We start from the raw sequence: 16965 nt of genomic DNA on the forward strand, positions 1-16965 counted from the left end.
CTCTCTCTCTCTCTCTCTCTCTCTCTCTCTCTCTTCAATAACAGATATTTTCTTCTCTCTCCCTTCAATAACAGATACGATATTTCTTTGTCATTGAATAACCTTGTTAGCATAGCTATTGTACAGCTGTTCAACACCACAAGCTTTATGTATGTACACACAGCTGAGCTAGGTTACCACGTTCTCATAATTAATTTGAATTTTAAAATATATTAAACACAGCTGAGCCAATTTTGTTGGCGAATTTAATCCTGTACTCACATTTAGCGTTTGAGCACAATAAACACAATACACATTTATCAGTCCGACGTGTTTCTCCTTGTCATTGATGCAGGATGGAGGGCCTGACAAGGACAGCCGTCTAGTCGATCGGATGGGACGAAAAACCGAGGTCCTTTGTACACATTGGCGTGCACGTAAAAGATCCCTTGACAGTTGGAATTGGATATAAGAGTAGGCCGTTGTTCCGCTGTCCGGGCAAAATTTCCCTCATAGCACACTGTATGGCGTATACCCGTCTTCATTAGCCCAGTTCGGAGCAGAACAGTAGGAGGTTAAACCCCATTTCATTTCATATTGATCAAGTGTATGGACATGTTACCAGTAACCTGGAACCTATGTTTCAAGTTTAGCAAATCAACCCATTGTTAATTTCTTCAAAACGAAGTTATGCCGATGTACCTAGAGGGCCTAAGGCCCGTTTCCCGTCGTTCTAAATAATGCAAATGTAATTGGGCCATTTCCATGTAATGCTAGATTCCCACTATCACGATTCGCGCTACGATTGAAATCGTGGTTTTAATCGTGTAGTAATCGTGGTGATCCTATCAGGTCTTATCATATATTGAGGTCATATCGTATCGAAACGTAACCGAACGTATCTGTACGTACCAGATCGTGAACTCAATAGCGACTTTTGGCAAGCGGAATTTTCCCATCCGTATCGTCGGATACGTGATACGTTGCGTCAGTGTAGTTTAAGAGTTTTGGCAGATTACAGTGCCGCCACCAGTACTAGTCAAATGCATAGCCTACAATTACCCGGATGGAGTGAAGTCGCTCGACAGTCGCTGGGCTATTAAAAAAAAAAATAATGTCGAATCTTATTAAAAATCTTCGACTTCGAATCGACAACAATGTTTGGTTTCACTAATGTATCATTTCAGAAAGTTTATACCCCTTTACCATAGAACAAAATCATTTACAGATTTGCAAGGTCCCGCCTCCCTAAATTTAGCACGTAGATCAACCAGGGCCCTGTTTCTCGAGATCTTAACTAAGGATGAAATCCCAATTTTACTTCAATTTTGATTGGCTAAGCACTAAAATCAATCTAATATAATCCAATCAAATTACTAAAATTGGGATTTTATCTTAGTTAAAATTTCGTGAAACAGGCCCCAGTATGCAGACAGACAGGAAAAGTATGGAAATTCCGAGATAAACCCATCAAAAATAATGATGAATTTCCAGTCGTTATCATGGTTAAAATCACATCAAATACACACCTTCGTGTTCTGGGATACACACAGATTCATAGACACACAACATTTCAGCGCCTAAGAGTAGCAAAATGACGGTAAAAAGACCATGTTATACGGACCTTTTCCGTATGAAAGCTGTTCGATACGTGCTGTCGATCCGTGTGCCGTATCACGTATGAGAAATACACACACATTGATGACGTCACACGCGAAATCCATACGAATACGCGATACGGACCAGGAATTTACGTTTGCCAAGTCTCTTAGGAACAAACCTTTCGTAACCCATCGCACGACAGTGGAAACCAAGCATAACCGCAATCTCCCAAACAGAGTAGTCTTCTCTTGCAGTCCAAACTATCTCTGCTAACGGCTCATTTGACTACGGCACCAAGTTTCTTGGTGTTGATTGACAATGATAAACAATACGATTTATGACAAATAAATGATAATATATTTAATACTATTAGCATATTTAAATTTAAAAAAACCTGGTGACAATTGCAAAGTAACAATGTATTTACAAATATTACAGGGAACTCTTTCGCGTAAAATTACAGGGTTAAATGATCGGAAATACGAACTGCGCATGTCGTCGTGCTAATTTTAGAATATAATACACGTGGAATCTGTTTACCTTTATAATGCGATCGTAAGGCCTAATTCATTTACACACGAAACATGTCAAATTAGACTGTTTTCTTTCGGAGGGGTAATAAGTGATGACATTTTCTCCTAAAATTTATGGTGGCTGATTGGTATCACGTCGTGATGTCGTGGTGTCGCCCTTCATAAGGCGACAAACCGACAACCCGACATCACGACATCACGACATTATAACCCGACACCACGACAACCCGACATCACGACATTTTTACGCGACAATACGACATTCTTAATGTCGTGGTGTCGGGTGAAAATGTCGTAGTGTCGGGTTGTCGGGTTGTCGACTTTATTTATCAATGTTGAAGCGGCCATGAATAATAGAGTGCTGTCCCTTGTCGAGATCAAGTCAGCCCTCACTATCTCATCCTTCACTAAGAATACGTACCTTTCACAAACTGCGAATCAAGCTGGTCCTCACTACCAAATTCGCTGGATGACCATGACTTGAGTGTAATCACGAGCTCATATATGGGCTAATTCGAGCCTTCGATAAATAAAATGAATTGAAAGTAGTCCACTTGACATAAACTAGGTCATTTCGGAACTAACGTATGGTTTAATTTTATTTCAATAATTCGCTTGCGCGTAGGGGTCTTTAGAAGTGGGGGGAAACCGGAGGACCCGGAGAAAACCCACGAGGTTGGACAGGCGACCCTACTCCTTGTCACGTAGAACCGGGGAAAAGAAACCACGTCAGTTGACTCAATCACAGACTTTATATGATACAGCGCGCACACGCTAACCATTCGCCCCCCCCCCCCGATGTATGACACAATAACTGGAATTTCGTATTAAGACAAGTATGTTGACATTAAACACTCGCCCCACCCCACCACTCTATTTAATTCAGCCAGTGAAGGCTACCAAACTTGTATCAATTTTAATTTTAAAAAGTTTATATGCATTCCCCCGAGAATATAATAAATACATTTCAAGAGAGGATTTACTTTACTTTTCAATATAGATATACGGAATTTTGGATGAAACCCCGCATTTTTATTTAAAATACTCTCCCCTTCCCCTTTCACTTTTCAAGGCAAGTAAATATAAATATAAATGTGCCAGAAAATTATTCATATATTTGAAAAGAACAGTGAACGTGCTTTCTACTGATATGTAGCATGATATCTGGAATTTCGTATTAAGACCCGTAATTTGGTAGTGAGGGCCAGCTTGATTCGCAGTTAGTGAAGGGTAAGTATTCTTAGTGAAGGATGAGATAGTGAGGGCTGACTTGATTTCGTGGCCGCTTCAACATTGATAAATAAAGTCGACAACCCGACAACCCGACATTACGACACCACGACAACCCGACAACCCGACATCACGACATTTTACGCGACAATACGACATTCTTAATGTCGTGGTGTCGGGTGAAAATGTCGTAGTGTCGGGTTAAAAATGTCATATTGTCGCGTAAAAATGTCGTGATGTCGGGTTGTCGTGGTGTCGGGTTATAATGTCGTGGTGTCGGGTTATAATGTCGTGATGTCGGGTTGTCGGGTTGTCGCCTTATGAAGGGCGACACCACGACATCACGACATGATACCAATCAGCCACCATAAAAATTGATTAAAACTCATCAAGTGTTTATAACGCCAGGAACTTTTCTGACAGATGCCATTTTCATCATGTAGTTAATCACGTGACCAATGACCTCTAGGTCAACCAGTTCAGTGCGTGAGCCGACGGCAGAGTCGAATGCTTGATAGCAAGACTTGTGTAGAGGGTGGCATAACCGGGGAAAACGAGCGCGGGAATGCCGCGAAAACGTGTATATGGAAAACGGGCTTAACACTGTTGAAGTGACCCTTGAGACCGATTCGTTGTCTTTGGTTTCGGTGGAAACAATGTGTTCTGTGGATAGCTCAAATCCAAGTTGCCAAATAACATATATAATTATTTCATTCGTTTGAAGAATGTCTTAACAAAGATGAATCCCAGGATAGCGGTGGGTGATTTGGATGACTTTGCTAAAGTATATATAAACTAAAAGGATCACGTGCAAAAAGTACCTGAAGCCATGTCGATATGTCGATATGTCCAACATGCACGAATCCGACAGATTATGTGGCGTAATAGTCGGGCGTATACGTAATGTGTGAAAATATACCGTAAGATAAATAGAGAACCTCCTTCGAGTCTTTTTTGATATAAAAAAATATCAACATAAGTTGATAAATTATTTGCCGAGAATGTTTTTTTACTTTATCAACGAGTGTTGATATCTTTTGATATAAAAAAAAAACGAGTAGTAGATTTTATTTATCACTCAATCTTTTCTTACATGCACAAACAAAAAATCATTTGCTATTGATTTCACGTTTACTAAACCTGATTACACCACGGCGTAGTGAAACATTAGTTTTTGTCAGCAATTCAACCATTGGAAAATCCTTTAAATTGACCCAGTGTTTCCATTTAAGTCAATTAAATGAAAATAGTTCCTTTTTAATAAAAAAAAGTTACTTTTAATAAAAAATGAACTGTTCTTTGAAAATAAACAAAAGTAGTACCTTTTTAATTGATAAATCAAATTCATGTAAAGCAATATCGCAGTAAATTATGAAATTTATCACACAAGCGATATGCACTGTAGAATGTGTTATTGTGTGATAATATTATCTTTTAATATGCGTGAAATACATTTATTGTATTTTAATGTACTTTTTACATTTTGGTAACACATGTCCTCCTTGTTTTAACGGTATTGTAAATCGCGTATAAAATTTGTTAAATGTATTTAAAGGACAATATTGGTGCCAGTCATTATCACATATGTGATAGAGCTGGTTAAACACATTCCAAATATAATTTTAACACAGAGATCATTGCTACGATAGCTGAGTAATACAGGTTTCCTGAATCGGAAGTGACGAACGCCAAAGGAAAACACGAGTCATACCTCTATATAACTGACTGATGTGACGAGTGATAACAGATACACGGCCGAATTTCTGCTCACTAATAATTCCTTCCAAGACCAAAAGTTGTTATATGGGACTGTAAGAGGATACCTGACAATTCAATAAAGTAATTGAATGTCATTAGATAAGTGAACACGAGAAAAATAGAAATAGTCCGTACATTCCCTTGTTTATATTCATTCTATACCTTATAAAAAGGTATACCTTGGTAATGCACGGACTTTTTCTGTTTTTCTTTCGTGTTCTCTTATCTAGTGGTAGTCAATTCTTTTTATGAATTGTCAGATATCCTCTCACAGGCTCACACAACAACTTTTGGTCTTGGAAGGAATTATTAGTGAGCAGAAATTTGGCCGTGTATCTGTTATCACTCGTCACATCAGTCAGTTATATAGAGGTATGACTCGTGTTTTCCTTTGGCGTTCGTCACTTCCGATTGAGGAAGCTTGTATTACTCAGTTATCGTAGCAATGATCTCTGTGTTAAAATTATATTTGGAATGTGTTTAACCAGCTCTATCACATATGTGATAATGACTGGCACCAATATTGTTCTTTTAATGTCTCTTATATTATGGCGACACCTGTTGTTACAAGCTACAACCCCCAGAATACAGCACTACGACAGATATATAACTGATTTTATGACCCGCCGTCGACTATAGTCAGCTAAAATCGATTAAAAGGGCAAAATCGCCAAAATCTGGGACCTAGAAATTGATACAAATGGTGGCAATGCATATAATAATGTAATATGAATGTATATAAACTGATTTACATTCAATCGATCGTTTCTGTTTTTACTGTAACCCGGGTTTCAAATGATATTTTAACGGAAATTGATAATAGAAAATGTACATTTTTAATTTTATTAGATTTATCTGCTGCTTTCGATACGGTAGACCCTTCCATTCTTCTACGTAGAGTTCAATTTAAATTCCGTATTTGTGGCTCTGCATTAAATCTTTTCGAAAGTTTTCTTGTGGGTAGAAAACAGTGTATTTTAGTTAATTGTAAATCGTCGTCTGAATCTGTTTTGTCATCTGGGGTTCCCCAAGGTACTGTTCTTGGTCCGATTTTATTTACCCTCTATACGTCACCATTAGGTGATGTTGTCAGAAAATATGGTCTCAGCATTCATTTATATGCCCATGATACTCAATTATATATTTCATTTACACCTAATTGTCCATCTTCTTTCAATTTATCAAAATTGCAACTTGAGAACTGTATTAGTGAAATTAGAAAATGGGTGTCAAAGAACTTTCTAAAATTAAATGATGATATTTAATATGCTATGATATGATGCTATTTTAATATCAGAAATATAGGTAAAATACGTAAATTTGTAATTGTAGAGGCCACTAAGTCACTTGTTAATTCTCTGGTCACTTCTCGATTAGATAACTTTAATTCACTTTTAGTTGCTTTACCTTTAAAGCTTATAGATAAATTACAAAAAGTACAGAATACTGCAGCTAGACTTGTTACTTCAAAAAGATACATTATGGGAGATTCGATAACGAGTTGGCAGTTCGCACTATAATAATTAAAAACTTGATAACGTAAAGGCAAATTGCTGAAAATTTCATTCAAATTGATCCACTATGAACCGAGAACTAAGCGAATGAAATTTCTGCCTAGCCTCGGTCATCATTACTAAAGTCAGTACGATAAACAGCATAGTCTCGTTTATCCATTTAATCGAGAAGGAAAGTTATGCAGTAAATCGACCCACAATCCACTTAACATCGCAGGCTAGCGATGTCATCTAGAATTGATTATGGTCTGAATAAGTTAATTAATTAAATGTCTAATTAATAATTTAGATAACATTTCAGGCCTAAAGAAAGACCTGCAATAGACAGATTTAGCTCTTGCATAATGTATGTTTAACTAAGAAATGTGACCATATAACTCCTGTTTTATATAATTTACACTGGTTACCTGTTAAATATCGAATTGATTTTAAGATTTTATTACTTACTTTTAAATGTTTAAATAATTTAGCTTCTGTTTACCTCTCAGATCTTTTAGAACTTTATACACCTGGCCGAACATTACGTACATCAGATAAACTACTTTCAAAGCCCCAAACTGTTCAACTAGTCTCTTATGGTCAGCGCTATTTTAGTTATCAAGCACCTGTTTTATGGAATAATCTACCATTTAGTTTTAAAATTCTTTTAAAAAAACTGTCCAACCTCGTGGGTTTTCTCCGGGTCCTCCGGTTTCCTCCCACTGCTAAAGACCCCTATGCGCAAGCGAATTATTGAAATAAAATTAAACCATATGTTAGTCCCGAAATGACCTAGTTTGTGTCGAGTGGACGTTAAACCCCATCTCCCTATCTCTTTCTTTTATTTTTTTAATGTGGACTCATTGTTGTGTGTTCGTTTTCATTTTTATGAGGACTCCTTCACTGGAGGCCTGGAACTGTACAGCACCAGTCTCTCTCTCTCTCTCTCTCTTTTAAAAAACAACTTAAAGCACATTTATTTAATCAGTTTTTTAACTACTCTGTATACAATTGTTAACATGTCCATAATCTTGTTGTTTATTTATGAATGTTATATGAAAGGGCGCACTATAAATCTGCTGTAATAATAATAATAAATAATAATAATAATCAGTTATGTTCGGCGAAATACGCCAGAAGTCTCAATCGAATGGCCATCTCTAGCGCCTGATTATTCCAGTCTAGACAGATAGTATTTATTGCGCATGCTCTCCAGATAAGAATATGATGTCACCGTTTGACATGACTTGTGGAACATGCCTAGTCTCGTTTTTCGAGTCCCTTATTACAAACGCCACTGAAACGCATTATGGTACACGCTTCGTGTACCAAAGGTAAAATGTTTATTTTGTGTTAAATATTGGATACCAGAAGGTCATCTTTTCCCGGTAAGATCACAACATCAATGTTGACTTAAATGTCGAAGATTTTGGATGATATTGAGTTAAAGACTTAGCTACTTTAATTGATTTCCTATAATCTCTTCAATTAAATGGCCCTCGAAAGCATTCTGGCACGCGATTCCTGTGCCAATTTTAAAATTTTCATTTTCTCTTGAATATTGGATATCAGAAGCCCATCTTTCACGGTAAGGTAGCAGCATTAATGTTGATTTAAATTGATCAATAAGTCGTGTTTGCAATGTCGAAAACTGGGGATGATATTGAGTTAGAGACTTTCCTCCTTTGAATGAAAGGGAATATATTGAAAATTTCAGTCAAATTACTTTATTCTGAACGGATTATGACCGTTTGAAGAACATTGTAGTCTCGGTTGTCATTGCTACTGTTGTTACAATAATAACAAAGTCTCGATTATGTAAGGCAGATTTAGCTCTTACATAATGCATCCTTAACTTAAGTCAGTATTAACACCACTATGAAATTCACCACCTCTTTCTTGACTTGCACTAGTTGTAGAACTTGGAACTGAATGTTTTTCACGCGTGTTTTTATCATTAGGCACAGGACTTTTTGAAGTAGACGTTGACGCACTGCCTAAAACTAGCGTCCCTGTTTTAGATGAAGGTGGTCGATTAACGTTCATTACGAATTGTACGGCTTGATTATCAGGGTCGTGATATCGGGATAAGGCCGTATTGAACCGTTTTTGTGGACTAGATGCCGGGGTTGTAAGTGTCTTGTTCACTTTCACCTGTAGGGCTTTTGTCTCTACGTATCTCATATACTGACCTACAGATATAAACATTTTGGGAGAATTAGACGTTTCTCTATAAACATGTGGTATTTTAACAGAAATCGTAGAAAAGGGCCGATATTTGCCCTGTTCTGCTCTTAAAGGCCTTTTGGTATTACGGGGTGATGACATGTAATTGCTATTATAAAGATCTGATGTATATTTCATTCTATCGACTATCGGAATTCGCTTGATATCACAAAATGGTAAAGGGTTAGACATTCCGCCAATGTTCGGGTGTCTGGTAGGGGAAGTTGAACCCACCCATCCATTGCTTCTGTCATGGTATCCTCCCCGGTCACTTTTTCGTGGTTCATGAGATAATGCAACGTTTGATCTCTTTGCTTGGGTACCTTCGTTCACTGTCCATGGGCGTTCTTTACTTATTCTAGGCAGTGTTATTTCTTTGTATCGTATTGGTCGTTCCTCTGGACAAAACGTATTAATGTACACGGTGTCTCTGACGTCAGGAATTGTACATTTATGTTCTGTTGTCAACCACATCGTCTTTTTCATTTCTCTCTTTTCACTTCTGCTGGAATTGGTCGGTTCTCGGACACCAGAGTCCATATGTTTAGAATTGTAGACGCCTCTATCAAAGCTCTTCGTTCTGGTATTAGCTTCATTTCTTATTGATGGAATATTATTTTCCTCGTCGCGGATGAAGTCCAACAAACATGGCGCACCGTAGTTCTGTTGTAATTGTTCTAAGGTTTGTGCACGAACACCGGAAGGGTAAACAGAAGCGTTTAAAAGTTCACCGGTATAGCTTGGTTTACGGTCTCCAAAGTTTTCCCGTCTTTTCCTGTGACGGAGCGTCGTTAAATCGTTATTCTTTCTGGTATTCATGTTATTGAAATGACCTACATGGTCTACATAATTTACACGACAATGGTGATGACACATTCACAGTTCATAATAAGTTTACAGCGTGTTCCCCCACTTGCCTTGTTCTTTCTGGACACTATTCAGCATTATGCCTGCAAGAATTCAAATAAATGAAATGAAATGAGAGAGGGAGAGAGAGAGAGAGAGAGAGAGAGAGAGAGAGAAGGATTAAACGTCCACTCGACACAAACTAGGTCATTTCGCGGGACTAACTTATGGTTCAATTTTATTTCAATAATTCGCTTGCGCGTACGGGTCTTTCGCAGTGGGAGGAAAACGGATGACCCGGAGAAAACCCACGAGGTTGGACAGGCGAGCCTACTCCTTGTCACGAACTAACGGGGAATCGAAACCACGTCAGTTGACTCAATGACAGTCCTTATGATACAACGCGCACGTGCTAACCATTCAGCCATTCACCTCCACCCCCCCCCCCCCCACCACTGAAATGAAATGGGGTTTAACCACTTACTGCTTTGCTTCTACTGGGTTGATGAAGACGAGCAGTGTCCTATGGGGGTTATACAGCGGCGCTTCGGTCTACAATCGAATTCTAACTTTCAAGGGGTTTTTTTACATGCACAGCAATGCGTACACTAAAAAGATCAAACAAGAGAGAGAGAGAAATGGGGTTTAACGTCCACTCGACACAAACTAAGTCATTTCGGGACTAAAAGATCAAACAAATCTACCCCTTTTGTTCATTCTAAATATTTATATGAACATATTAATTGGGGCGCGTATTTTTTTTATAGAGGCTGCGCATGTTCCCCAATCCCATTCAAATATTCTGAATAACATTTGGTTTATACCACAACTAAAACGTGTTTTATTAATTCGCAAAAATTATTACCAAAAGACACTGAACAGAGAATATTGACGCCGTAAATATTTGAGATTTTCATATATGGGGACATTTGTAAGCTATTCAGTTTCAATTTGCTAAAATAATATAAAAAGATGTCCATTTATAACGACAGTGCGTGCCATGAATACTGAACATACAAAAGGGAAGGTCTGCGAGCATGATATACGTCTCCCCTTTTATCATAAATAGTCTGTTTGTTTTTCTTGTGAAGCCTTGGTACAGATCAATAGTCAAGTATATGTAATATATACTATGATAACAGGTAACAGATGTATAAGCGACTCATATTTCTATTTAATCATAATTTAAACTTAGTCAAGCATGGCCTCACCATGGAGGCGATTAGATTGTACTTAGCTCACGGAAAACTTTGTAATCAATGAAATGAAATGGGGTTTAACGTCCTACTGTATTGCTCAGACTGAGCTAATGTGGACGGGTATACGCAATACAGTGTGCTATGAGGGGAATTTTGCCCAGACCATGGAAGTGATTGTATTGTACTTAGCTCATGGAAAACTTTGTTATCAATGAAATGAAATGGGTTTAACGCCACATGTGTTTTGCTCAGACTAGGCTGATGAAACCGGCATACGTCATACTGTGTGCTATGATGGAAATTTTGCCCAGACAGCGGCGCTGATATCGAATTCCAACTCCCAAAGGGTGTTTTGCGTGCACGTCAATATTTTCGTACCATCCGAACGACTATACGTTGTTATTGGCCTGTAATCGATAAAGAATTGGATTCATTCGTTCATTCGTTCGTGGGGTTTAAAGGTGTTTAATGTAAGGTTTAGAAAACGAACTGGCCGTTCATATTAGTTCAGAAATATACAAGGAGACATGAATATGTTGAACATCTCATTCAAATTACTTTATTCTCAGCGACGTTATCAGTATTTGAAGTTTTGACGAGGTAGTCTCAACTGTCACGTACTAATAAACATAGTCTCGGTTATCCATTTTAACGTTAAATTATTAAATGACACGGGTGTTCTAATCCATTCAGTATCTCGGCCATCCGATTTCTAAAGAGTTGATTGTGGTTTATCATGTGAATAAATGTCAAAATAATAGCTTATATACTTCACGCTAGTCATAGACATGCAATAGATAGATTTGGCTATGGATAATGCATCTTTAACGCCCGCTTTCTCCGAGGGTGATTTAGCCAGGCTATACAGAATTGGGTGGTAGTTTGGAGTTTACATATGGCACGTTTTTAAACATCCACCACCCACCTCCAAACCAAAAACAAAAACAAAAACCAACAAATCAAAAGCGAACCAGTACTCTAAATGTTTTAAATCCCCTTTTCTCACCGCCTAAATCTATTTGTTAAGGCCAGCTCAAGGTCGTTGAGATGTAAATAAGGTTAGGGCGCGGGATCGTTGGCGAAATTGTAGGTTAGGGCTGGGTAAGCATTGAGGCTAGGTCCAGGGTTAGGATTGGGATTAGCGCTAGCCCTGTTTACATCTCGTTAACTATGACGAAAAATTGAGCACTAACCTTCTCTCACCCTAGATTCAACTACAAGGTTCGTATTATGTGTCTATAGGGTATGACATACTTACAATGAAAGTAGTTAGTTATATTCGATCGGCTAACACATTTCTTGCAATCCTATGTTTTTAGGACTTTCATGACTCGTACACAAATAAAAACGACGTCCGTGTAGTGAAAGTGTGTTCATCCAACTGATACGTCCGTATACCTACAACACGCAGCTGAAAGATTTAAGTCATGTTTACATTGGTTAGTCCCATTATCTAAGATTAGAGACTAGGGGATTAATATAATCTGAACGTTGAGTGGGATTATGTAGTAAAAAATATCTGTATTTAATTCTTTTCTCCAAGGTATTAATTTCTTATCTGTAGCGAATTATTATTTTCTACTTACAAATACAGTTATTGGGTTACAGTATTTAAAGGCAATTAATACACATAACTCAATCGGATACGGGTTGGGACAGTTACGAAATATTGATCTTTTTTTATTTAGATATTCCTTGTAGGGCCTACATAAAATCGACATAATTATATTTGGATATTATGGCCCGACAATATACAGGGGCCGATCTGGTGTGGACCCGCTGTGAATCTTATTTGATAATTATGTGCAACTACCACATACATAGCGTGGGGAAGTTTTGGGGCGAAATTGGGGTGCGAGTACGAGAGAGAGAGAGAGAGAGAGGGAGAGAGAGAGAGGGGGGTAGCGTCCACTTGACACACACTATAGTCGTTTCAGGTCTTTAGCAGTGGGGGGGGGAGAACCCGGAGAAAACCCACAAGGTTGGGCAGGCGACGCTACTCCTTGTCACGAACAACAGCGGAACTGACTCAATGACAGACCTTATGATACAACGCGCACTCGCTAACCATTCGCCCCCCCCCCCCCGGTGCAGGTACGAACGCTACTTCCATCGGTACAGTGAATCTTTTTTCTTATTAGCGCATCTCAAATACATGTATTTCATTATATTGTGTATATTATGTATAATTTGCTATCTCCATTTATATACGCCTACATTTTCACGTGAATGCATTATGTCGTCGCCCTCGTCCGTCCAACGTCAGGACGTTCGCCCGTTCGCAAGTTTGTGGATACATTACATGTCACAGTTTGTATCCTATTTTGATAAAACTTATAATATAGGTTCATATCTCAGCGATCTAAGATTGGTTACATTTTGGCAGTATCGGGTCCTAAATTCCTGGATTGTAGTCTATGATCACTTTTTAGCTTGTGGGCCTTCATTTTAATTCGATTTTAAATACCATTCAAAATTTCATAATACAACAATCGCGAATGACTTCGAATTGCATAAAACTCATGCTGTAGCTCTCCGATCCGTAAAAATGCCCCCCCCCCTCCCTTTACGCTAATAGAGGCAAAGCATGTAATATACCGGTACAAGAAAGTGAATGCGATAGAGTCTGCAATTTTTAACAGATTTTTTTTTTTCAAATGCGGTTTAAAGTATTAGTAAAACTCAAGTCATTTGGAAGAAATCGTTCCGTTCGGCTGGTCATTTATACATAAAAGGTTTCCATACAGCTTCTAAGAATTTGAATAAAATTAATTTTTTCGTTCCACTTGGCGGTCTCGCCTTTTGTCGAGTTTAACATCACATGTCTACATTAATAATTAAGGATTTTAAAGTCCATTGCCACAAATTCCCCTTGCGTAGTTTCTCAAATCTTGCCAAGTATATGACATACACATACGTATTACTCAATGCGTAGTTGATCAAGCGTTATGGTTGCCTTCGGGTGTAGCGGTTTGACCCGGTACCCGGTTTGACTCGGCACCTGAAGTTTTAATAGCGACAGTTTGTTACCATGCTAGTTTTGCAAACTGGTAACCATAAATAATATACAACACAGTACAACATAGAGATAATAATAAAAAGTAAAAAGGAAGATGTAAATAAATACGAAATACAGCACATGTTCAACAGGTGTTGAAAGGTGGTCTTTTATAAAACGATATAACACAAAGATGCAGAAACGTGATAAATAATTTATATAGCGCCGACAATTCAACGCAGTGAGCTACTCTAAGGCGCTTCCCTCGCGCAAGCGAATTATTAAAATAAAATTAAACCATATGTTAGTCCCGAAATGACCTAGTTTGTGTCGAGTGGACGTTAACCCCCCCCCCCCTCTCTCTCTCTCTCTCTCTCTCTCCTTTCAATACAACTTTTTCTTATAATTGAGTGATAGTTTGAAGGGAATTATATAGCATGCCATAAATGTTCTCAAATCAACATTATTATCATAATAGCAGTGACAAGATTGGGCATGTAATTTATAAAAAGTTACAAACCTGCCATTGTTTTTTGACTGTTCTTCTTGTACCTAACGTTTCTACTCCATGCATCACTGCTGGTAAATTTATAAATATATTCCCAATCCTGGAAACATTACTTAGTACACATGGTAAAAGTCTGACACAAACACAGCTAGAACAGTATTCAATCAGTTGTATATTTGATTAAAACGTTTGAGATATTTTTATAACCTTTAATAGAATTTGCGCTTTTGGTTTCGTTTGATATTGAATTCCATAACTTCGGAGCACCGACTTCGAAAGATCTAGCACCGGAGTTGGTATCTCAAAAAGACTTAATTAAGAGGTTGTCTGTTTGTGAGCAAAGGGTTCTGCAAGGTTTGTTTTGTGAAGATCTCTATGGTATTGAGGTGAAGAATCATTATTTAGAGCAGAATACGTAATAGACAGTATTTTAAAATTGATACGTTGAGGGACTGGAAGCATATGGAGATCTTTGAGAATTGGTGTCATATGTTCATTTGGTTTATTCTTGGTTATGATACGGGCTGCTTTATTTTGAAGTTTCTGAAGTCGTTTAATTTTATTTTCTGGTAGATAGTACAAAAGTGATATACAGTAGTGTTTATCAGCATTTTAGTCGTTTCACTATCAATGAAAGGTCTAAGTTTTCCAATATTATAAATCTGAAAATTAATACTTTTACACATAGCCGAAATTTGTCTATTCATGTCCAGATTAGAGTCAAGATGAACACCAAGATTTTTTACAGAATCTGTTGGTGTAATAGAGATATTGCCAATTTGATAGTTTTCTGTTTTAGATTTTAATAGTTGCTGCCTGCTGCCGACTTTCATTATTTCTGTTTTGTCATCGTCGAGTTTTAATAAATTTGAGTCCAACCATTTACGAATATCTGATAAAAAGGCCCCAAGTTTGCATATCTCATATGAATTTATGAGATTAACTTCGGTTTTATATGATTTTTATGAGATTAACGACGCTTTTAATTGTGTTACAACTCATCGCAACCCACATTGATTGCTAGTGAAACTTGGTATTCAAAGTTATATTTGACCATTTTATCGGTGTTTTTAAACTACAGTCAAGGCGGCCGTAACTAGCTCAGAGCAACGAGGGGGCGGGAAAAGTTCTCAGGGGTGCTGTAAACTTGACAGACAATGTATATCTATTGTTTTGATGGTCGACAATATTTTCACATGGGGGGGGGGGGGGCAAGGGGATGTTGCAAGGGGGGGGGGGATGGCTTCGACTACAGTTTAAAGTTCTGATAGTCTATTTTCTTTCCCATTTTCCATTGTCAGGGCCCTAACATGCTTTTGTTCCGTGCCTGCGCTCAGTTGACTTTTAATGATTAAAGAAATTTTAAAATACAATTTCTTATACTTTTATCTAAATAACTATTTATTAAATCAACTTATATGTAAAATGTTTGTTTATCCTCATTCAACCCTCCATTTGATCGAAAAACCCTATAATATGTCTTGGAAAAATCATAATTCTACCATCTCTATTTGCTGAAATATGAACTGCTTTACACAGGTTTGGTCCATAAATATTCAAAGGGGCCCCCTCTGAATATTTCTGGTATGCAATTAGATAATTCCCCCCCCCCCCCACCCCCATATGTGAGGTCTTTACCAGGGGTACAACTTTTGACAGTAAAGACGAATTTACTATATTATATTATTTGATAAACTGGTCTTTTATTGTCTCTATCCACCCTACACAGTATGCGTATATGCTACAGTCAACGACTAAACGAATCAGTCTTACCATAATATGCCGAATCAGGGGCGGATCCAGTAATTTTTGCAGGGGGGGGGGGGGTCATGTTCCTGAGACAATGTATCTCCCCCTCCCCCCCTCCCGCTTGGTCTCTATCGTCATTTTGGCGTATATACATACACATTGAGCTTTTTAAACAGAGAAATTCAACACCTCGTTTGACGTCAATTTTTATTATGAAATTAATACAATGACTTTGTGATTCAATTTTATGGATGCAAAGCATTAATTGTGATATCACATAATGTCTATATCATTATCTCGTGCTTTGAGTGCCCATCCTGTCCCAAATCTGACGATAAAGGATAAAGCACACGGCCGAGAAACCTTTCTCATAAAAAGTGTTGATTTACAAAAAAAATTATGTAGCCGAGCGGGGGGGGGGGGGGGGGGTCGACCCCCCAAACCCACCCTCTGGATCCGCCCCTGCGAATGTTTGATTATCTTAGCGGAGTTTGCTTATTGAAGCGTTGAAATATTTCTTTTTGTTAATTTGATTAGTACTATCATATTACCTATATACCGTATACGTTATTTGATCGAACTGTCAAAAAGAATGACGTATAATGTTTTTAGTGACATGTACACGCATGTTATTTAGAATATTTATTATTTTTACGCCATGGGTCTACCAACACTAACATTTATATTGATGATGTTTTGGCATGCGCCTTATGACGTTATTCTAATTGTCTCTTAGACGTGATGGCATAATCGTCGGACGACGTGTTCTCGTGTGGTTGCCAAAGGTACGTACTACACTAAAATAACGTAATTATCTTATTTCAGAATTCCAGTAAAATGTTAT

General features: G+C 37.8%; 1 protein-coding gene across 1 annotated transcript; it reads right to left on the reverse strand.

Annotated features, from left to right (window-relative positions):
- Window positions 1-7654: 7654 nt before the first annotated feature.
- LOC126810413 (uncharacterized) lies at window positions 7655-12245 on the reverse strand. Its single transcript, XM_050535466.2, has 2 exons — window positions 12125-12245; window positions 7655-9771 (listed from the first exon to the last, which is right to left on the reverse strand). Exon 2 carries the CDS (start codon window positions 9695-9697, stop codon window positions 8447-8449), a length of 1251 nt encoding a protein of 416 aa, XP_050391423.2. The 5' UTR covers window positions 9698-9771; window positions 12125-12245; the 3' UTR covers window positions 7655-8446.
- Window positions 12246-16965: the final 4720 nt, after the last annotated feature.

The sequence above is a fragment of the Patella vulgata genome, chromosome 2 (assembly GCF_932274485.2).
Source record: "Patella vulgata chromosome 2, xgPatVulg1.2, whole genome shotgun sequence".
NCBI classification, from domain to species: domain Eukaryota; kingdom Metazoa; phylum Mollusca; class Gastropoda; family Patellidae; genus Patella; species Patella vulgata.

Bases quoted from the DNA above. Each gene is read 5' to 3' on its own strand.
- LOC126810413 (XM_050535466.2), bottom strand. From the start codon at position 9,697: ATGTGTCATCACCATTGTCGTGTAAATTATGTAGACCATGTAGGTCAT.